General features: G+C 37.1%; 1 protein-coding gene across 4 annotated transcripts; it reads left to right on the top strand.

Annotated features, from left to right (window-relative positions):
• Positions 1-4,090: 4,090 nt before the first annotated feature.
• On the top strand, positions 4,091-6,415 carry LOC106343882. Of its 4 annotated transcripts, none has more exons than XM_013783230.1 (10): positions 4,091-4,266; positions 4,345-4,483; positions 4,597-4,819; positions 4,890-4,980; positions 5,086-5,210; positions 5,295-5,376; positions 5,451-5,568; positions 5,645-5,802; positions 5,914-6,015; positions 6,094-6,415. In XM_013783230.1, the coding sequence occupies exons 2-9, from the start codon at positions 4,346-4,348 to the stop codon at positions 5,966-5,968; spliced, it is 990 nt and encodes a 329-aa protein (XP_013638684.1). In that variant the 5' UTR covers positions 4,091-4,266; position 4,345; the 3' UTR covers positions 5,969-6,015; positions 6,094-6,415. The 4 variants fall into 4 exon arrangements, with proteins under 4 accessions (XP_013638684.1, XP_013638682.1, XP_013638681.1 ...); XM_013783228.1 differs by having other exon boundaries at positions 5,645-5,817; positions 5,901-6,015; XM_013783227.1 differs by having other exon boundaries at positions 4,899-4,980; positions 5,645-6,015.
• Positions 6,416-7,592: the final 1,177 nt, after the last annotated feature.

The following is a 7,592-nucleotide window of genomic DNA, read 5'->3' as shown; positions in this document are numbered from 1 at the left end:
GGATTAACAAAAGAAGCCCAATTCCGTACAATTTATGGATCAAAAAAAGACAGCCCAAACCGTGTCTGGCGTGGAAGAAACACGCAACCCTATTGGTAGATTTTCTAGTCCGACGTGGATGTCCTCTCTGATCAGTTTATCCTCCTTTTACTTATTGTATGATTATGGGAAAGTTCAAAACGTCCCACTTTTGCATTACTTCCTGAGAAGGGATGAATCTCTAAAATCCAAACTTAAAGAGAAGACAATATTATTTAATTTCTGGGTTATAATTAGGCCCGAGACTTTTATCCGAGATCAGGATTCGATCTGAGATTCGATCCGTATCCGATCCGAAACTCCGGATATCCGGAGGGGCCGAATCCGGATCCGGATAGTAAAATGTTGGATCCGTCAAAGCCGGATCCGGATCCGGATATCTTAATTTTTAAATCCGGGTATCCGGATCTGGATATCTTAATTTTTAAATCCGGATATCCGGATCCATAGGTTTTATTAATAAATATTTCAAACATTGTAATATCTATATATAAAAATTAATTTTATTTAATATATTTTTATTTTTATTTAATAGATTTTTATTTGTATAATAGTATATATAAATTTTATGTAAATTTTGTAATATTATACATAGAAATAATTAAAGACATTATATATATTTTTTAAAAAATATTGTTAATATTTTATATATATATTAATATTATTTTTTATTTATTTTAAGGATCCAAATCCGGATCTGGATATCCGACGGATATTACAATTTTTAGAAGGATATCCGATACCCGAATATCCGAGAACTTCGGATCCGAATAAGGATAGTAAAATTATGGATCCGCCAGATAAGGATCCGGATCCGGATACCCGATCCGTCCCAGGCCTAGCTATAATACTAATTTTTATTACATGTCTAAAAGTTAGATATGATGTGATAATATGTCTATCTCATATATGAAAATTAGATGGGTTTTTTACAAATGTTGACTGATTAAATTTTAAAATATATCGTACTAACTTAAAATGTATTAGTTGGTACAGTATCAACTCTTTTTCTCAGTTTCTCCATTCCTTTGTTAAATCAAATTTAAGAAATTTAGTAAAGCAACGCAACAAACCTGAATATATTGTTGCATACTAAAACCTTCTCCATGAATGAAGCGTTTTGTTACTGATCTCATGTATATCGTGGCTTCGTGGGACATAGATAGTAAATTTGGGAAACTATAAAATGATAGAGAGTTGCACGAATCATATTCATCAACGTTCAATCATATCTAGATTCAGATGGGTTACTTTAACTAAACATAAAAGAACTATAACCCTTAAAACAATCCAAAATACTTGCTTTGGTTTTAGTGATATTCACTATCTATTGTATAGAAGAACTCTTTATATCACATGACTGAGCATTTCTTCGACTCCAGTTACTCCTTGCTTTTTGTGGTTTAAGAATTCACGAAAATTGAGAGAAAGAACATATACTGAAACTGCAGGACCAACCAAAAACAACATAACTTATTGAATGAAGAATATAATTATGATCAATCTAAAGAGAATTACTTTGAACAAATTATGAGTACTTACACTTGTCACACAGAAGCTCTGGAAACAACATCTGCTTGTAAGTGCATCATCTTCCATTACTTATTTGCATAGTGGACATTATAGCTCAGGCGGAAATTCTCCTACAGAGTGTGTTGTGGAAGGCAATCCCTCCATTTCCTTGTCAAAAGCATCCCTGAATACATTGAAGACAAAATAAGCAGTTAAGTTATACTCAGTATATGCGAGAAAGTACCAAATAACAACATTCACATACTGACTAAACACAACTTACTCTTTTGGTTTAAGAGCTGCAACTGCACCACTTGGCAATGAATAAGAGCCACCAACATGGACTTGGGGATACCAGTAGGTGGTTTAACTCTTTTAACATTGTAATTAGAGTCAGCATTTGTGGGGCAATGATGAATAAAATTTCCTGATACAGTGAATAAAAATTATCTTAGTACATTTTATCTATTTACGAAAGTGTAAGAAAATTAAAGTAACTCTAAACAAAGCTGACATACCAGCGACATTACAACGATGGCAAATATACCCCGTAGGTGGAGTTTTACTTTCCATTCCAGTCAAGTAAACAAACCAATCTCAGTATCTTAAAACTTGATGCAAATAAAACAAATAAAACAAAACAAAAGCTAATGAAAACATTGTAGAATATAATAATAAAGAATACGAAGATTACCAAAACTACGTTCACCCATCCTTCCATTCGTACCCTATATGTAACCTCTCCCGGCCCCAAAATTATCTTGACATTGCCTATTAAATCTAATAAGAATAAGAGGGTTGATAAATGTCTAAAAACATCAACATTTTCAGTTTTTCACGTCCACCATTTGTGAAAGATGGCTTACCTCTGCCAGTCAAGTGTCGGGGTGTCAATCAAGGCCTGAAGTTAGGTTTCTTCATATACTTTCTCTTCTGCTGGTGCAAGAACATGACATGGATTATTATGCTGGGCACCTTGGACAACAGGGATGAAGTAAAAATCATTCCCAAACTCAGATTCAATCTAGAATGTGAAAATGGGTGAAAATTAGTACTTTTCTAGCTATAAAATGGGTCAAAATGGGTGCACTCAACGCCAATATAAATGTTCACGTAATCAACTTACATATTTTGCTGCAGGCGGCAGAGCAACATGAGAATTGCTGGTTTCAGCTTGAACATGTTCCACTTTATTCTCGATTCTAGGCCTGCAAAGTTCAGATAATTGCATCATTTAACATGAAAATCAGGTGTTTCTTCTAACCAATAGTCACACTTTCAACTTATGTTTAGTTAAACATATTTTTGTTGAGCTTACGATTAGCTAAATAAGAGAACAAAGCAGATGGAATCAAAAGATCTGTGAGAATGTACTCTTGTGCAGTGATAAGTCTGACGTGAGGCCGTCCTGGGACTCGATGAATTAGAACAGAAGTGTTCTTTGGTATTAACATCGATTCATCCAAGTACTCTGAAAATTCAAAACAAAGAAAATATAAAGGCCATACACAATAAGCACTCAAACCTGTTTGTTGATGAGGAGTAGCTCTAACCCAATAAAGCTCCCACCATTTGCAATTTATCTAGCCTCCCAGAAAAGGTTCAACCGAAATTGTGGCTCAGATTCCGCTGGTCATGTTCTTGAAATAAACGGCGGCGGGAGACTTTCCGGTGGATTTAAAGGCCATAGATGTGCTTTTCAGTGGATGTTTTGGATTTCGGGTGGTTTTAGGTTTAGACGAAGCTATTTATAGGAATATCAAAGTGAGGTGAAACGTTATCAAGGAGGGATTAAAGAGCTCATTGATTGATCAGGAGGTGGTGGTGGTAACGACGATTACAGAACTGAGATGTCGAAGACGAAGTGGAAAAGACAGATTCAATCGATGCATCTGAGATTGGATTTTCGGAATTGGGCTCGACTTGGTATATGATAAATATTTAGGAGACCAAACAAAAGGCCCAGATTCTATTTTCTTACGACAAATCTATGGTGACGTGGCAGCATACTCTTCTATTATTGGTTGATTTTTTGAGCTGAGGTGGATAAGCTCAATGGAGCTCATATCCCCCTTTTACTTATTTTTTGATTCAGAATGAAGGTTGATATATGGGAGATGATATTAACTTTCATGTTGTTTCCACACTAAATTCTGTGTTTTTTACTTTTTGTTTATATGTTTGGGGTGAGCGATTCTGAGATGGCATTAATTCATTATGAGTACGCCTTGTTTAGCATGGTGTAATCTTAATTTAAGGTCTATATTTGCAATTTTTCATAGCTTGTGGTCAAATATTGCTTTTTTATTAACATCTAGAATCTAATTATATAAAAAGATGTTGCTCTCTCCTGTGATGCCACCTCGGATCCAGCTAGGAAAGTCACTTAATATCCTTGTGACATCTGTCCACGTTTTATTAAAACGAAATCAGGTCTGGGCTGCGTTTTTGTGGCATCGAGAGTTCGTGTTGGGCTTTAAGAGATACGGCCCGGTTGTGCTGCTTGCGCTATACCTAATACAAAATCACGAGAGAACGATATTGTTCTTCTTCTTCGACGCGGTGGCGAAGCAGGGACTTTTGCGATTCCGTTGTCGATCTGAAACGGTGTTATTAATGGCTGCGTCATTAATCAAATTGATTCACCCCACCACGATCCATCTTCAATGCTTGGTCTTTGATGTGAAAGGCGGTCTGAAATCTATATAAATAGATGTGAGTATTTCTCTTCTTGGACTCATCTCCTCTTTATATCTCTTTGCTCTATCTAATTCGCTGTGATATGGCTACCAGAATGTTCTTTTCCGATTTGAAGTCCGGCGGCAAATGTTCGTTCGTCGTCGAGGCTAGGCTCCTACGATACTGGGAGGCTCGGAATGTGAAACGCGGCGGTGAGCTGATGTGGGTCGACATGCTGATGATCGACGTCGATGTAAGTTTATTTCGAGACCGGCGAATCTATTACAGTTTGTTTCCTCTTTTGTATATTTTTGGTTTAAATTCTCTGGCTGATTGTTGTTTCTGTCATATATTGATTCTGTTCAGGCGACCATAATGCAAGCCACCATCTATTCCATCTCCGGTTTCGATGTGGCCAGATGTGCTCAGAGTTACAGGCTTTCCGACTCCCCTTTGCTGATTCGGTTTAATGAGTTAACCGATTTTGAAGAGCTGACCGAGCCGGTTTCTCCCCTGCTTGAAGAAGGATTCCGGTTCCGCAATCAATCTGAGCTCGCCGGATTAGCTAACACGAACACACAGCTCCCAGGTAAAATTAGTTTATTGACATGATCCTTTCTATCAAGCAACCTACTGAATAATGCATTTATCTCTCAAAGACATTATAGGTGAGATCACTTCGGTTAAGAGCACTGTGAGCGATACTCTTGGAGACAAGAACCGTATCATGGCAACTATCAAGCTGGATAAGTATTCTTTAGTTTTAACATTTTTTATTTTGCTGAGTATGCATGCGTTTTCATATGATGTGGTGGACACAAAGTTAATGTAATGTTTAAATCTGCTTATTTGCAGTGAAACAACGGTCACTCTAAGCCTATTCGATGCTCAGGCTGTGTCTTTCCACAATAAACTTGAAGACATGAATGGTGATCCAAGGGTGATTGTCACTACTAGCATAAACCCAAAGATGGTTGGAGGTATTGTGATCTCCCATATAATCTACTTATTTTGTCTGAGATATAATTCATTATAAATCTAATTATATATAATATGATCTGTAGGCGGGTTGTTCCTCAATGCAACATCAGGAACACACATCTACTTTGACATGGAGACAAATGCAAGGGAGGTTTACTTCTACAAGTAAGCAAAAAAAGTTTGTTAAATATCTACGAGTTCATCCATGAATTATTACTGAGATTTGGGTATTTGTTTAGGCTGGTTGCTAGAGAAACTGGAGCCCCACCTGCTGCGCCATTGCTGAAAGGATATCCAAAGGTCGAGACCCTGACCGTATCAGAGCTCAATAGTTTTATAGCCTCTGCATCATCACAGGTATCTTATTTAGAGTTGTGCGTTTCAGTTATTTAGATTATGATACTCGATATATGATCTTTCTCAACGTGTATAGGAAATTGACTTTATTTGCACCGGTAAAGTCGTTCGACTCGACGTGGACAAGGGATGGTGCTATGTTGCCTGCTCCAAATGCAGTAAAAAGTTGCAGCGTACTGTTTCTGCTTTGGAGTGTATGCGATGCGGTAATGCTAATGCTGTCGGGGTTCTCCGGTGCGTATTGTACTCTAAGTATATAATTAGATGTGTCTATACGCATATACATTCAAGACAGTGCTTTGACTTGAAGTATGAATATCTATTATCTTTGTTTATCATGTGGAGTTGGCAATTGCTGATGATACTGCTGAAGGTGCTTTCGTGTGTTTTGATGGTGTGATGACTAAGCTGCACAACCTCAGAGCAAGTGAAGCTGGTTAGATGTTGGTGAGTTATGCTTTATCTTTTATACATGATTATTATAGATAGCTGCTAACATACGGGTGACTTGAATCTGACAACTAGGCTGAGGAAGGTGTAATCCTGAAGAGTCTAGAGTTCCTCCATTTATCACAGACATGGAAGAAAAAACGTACACGTTCCAAGTCAGGGTTAGTTCATACAACTTCACTGCACACCATCAGACATTTACTATCACACGCAGGGCCGTCCCTGCCATAAGACCAGTGAATCTGGAGCTTTAGGCCACAAAATAGTTTACAATTTTTGAGGCCACATTTTTTAATAATGATTATAGTTAGGTTAAAACATTAATTTTTTACCTTTTGGTTCGGTTGGAGCCTTGCATCTTCAAAGTTAAATATGTATGTAAAAAAAAAGTTAAATATGTTGGACTTGTAAAGTTTCCACTATTTTTCTATTTTGACATGTGTGTTTCTCTTCTAATTTGAGTAACTTATTTGTTATTCTTTCTATTTTTTTTTCTTTTTGTTACTAAAATAATAATAGTTAAAGAAAAAAAAAATAATAGTTCAAACAAACTAGTGATTTTAATTTATTAAAATATCCACTACTAATCTAATGTTCATCTGAATTTTTATTTATACTTTTTATTTATAACTAAACTACTATATCATTTTATATTTTAAACAAAAAATATTAAATATATTTTGGACAAAAATATTTTTAGAAATTAAATATATGTTACCACATAAATCTGCTTTAGGCCACAAAATCTACTGGGACGGCACTGATCACACGATCCTCAAGGAACATGAGCGGGTTCCAGTTCCTGACTTTGTAGTCAATGTAAGAATGACTTTATTAGTTTTGATCATCTATTAATAATCTTTGTCGTCTACGCAATCATGATTTTAATGTAGAAGCCGGAAAACCGGACTGACATAAACGATAAAATAAAAGCGATGTTAAGGAAATAGGCGAATGTAAAGGGCGAATACAAGAACGATAAGAAATCGTATTCGCAAAGAGACATGGAGTCGAGATATGATCTCTTTCCTTAACTCAAAATATTCGCTCCGTTAGTGAGACGGGACTGTACGAATATAGTCCCAGGATACAACCATGGCAGACGAATCACGCCTCACTCGTGATCGCCCTATCGAACTATAAATTCTACGAAACACTCTCTAGACTTACGTTGAGGGATTTGGTGATTTTTTGTTGCGTAAAAAACTTGAAGAGAAATGAAGGAGGAGACGAGTTTATAAAGAAGAGAATACGAGCCACTTTCCGTAACTGATGCCGCACGTGCGCACGTTGGCGGAAATCTCGCGAGGATCTCGGAGGCGAGGCGTTACGAAACTTCCTCCGCAAGAAGAAGAGAGACATCGTGTTGTCGTCAAGAAGAGAGACAGCGTGTTGTTTTTAAACGAACTACGTGTTGTTTAAAATAAGATGCATGTCGTTTTTCGGGAATTAAATGGCAGAACGTTGAGCTTAACTTGGTCCAAAAAGAATAGTTCTTATCGGGCCAAAGGCCCGATACCCAAGCCCAAGCCCAAGCCCAAGCCCACGCCCACGCCCACGCCCACGCCCACGCC

This window comes from Brassica oleracea, chromosome C5 (assembly GCF_000695525.1).
Source record: "Brassica oleracea var. oleracea cultivar TO1000 chromosome C5, BOL, whole genome shotgun sequence".
Taxonomy (NCBI): domain Eukaryota; kingdom Viridiplantae; phylum Streptophyta; class Magnoliopsida; order Brassicales; family Brassicaceae; genus Brassica; species Brassica oleracea.
This window is presented reverse-complemented; position numbering and strand designations above follow the sequence as displayed.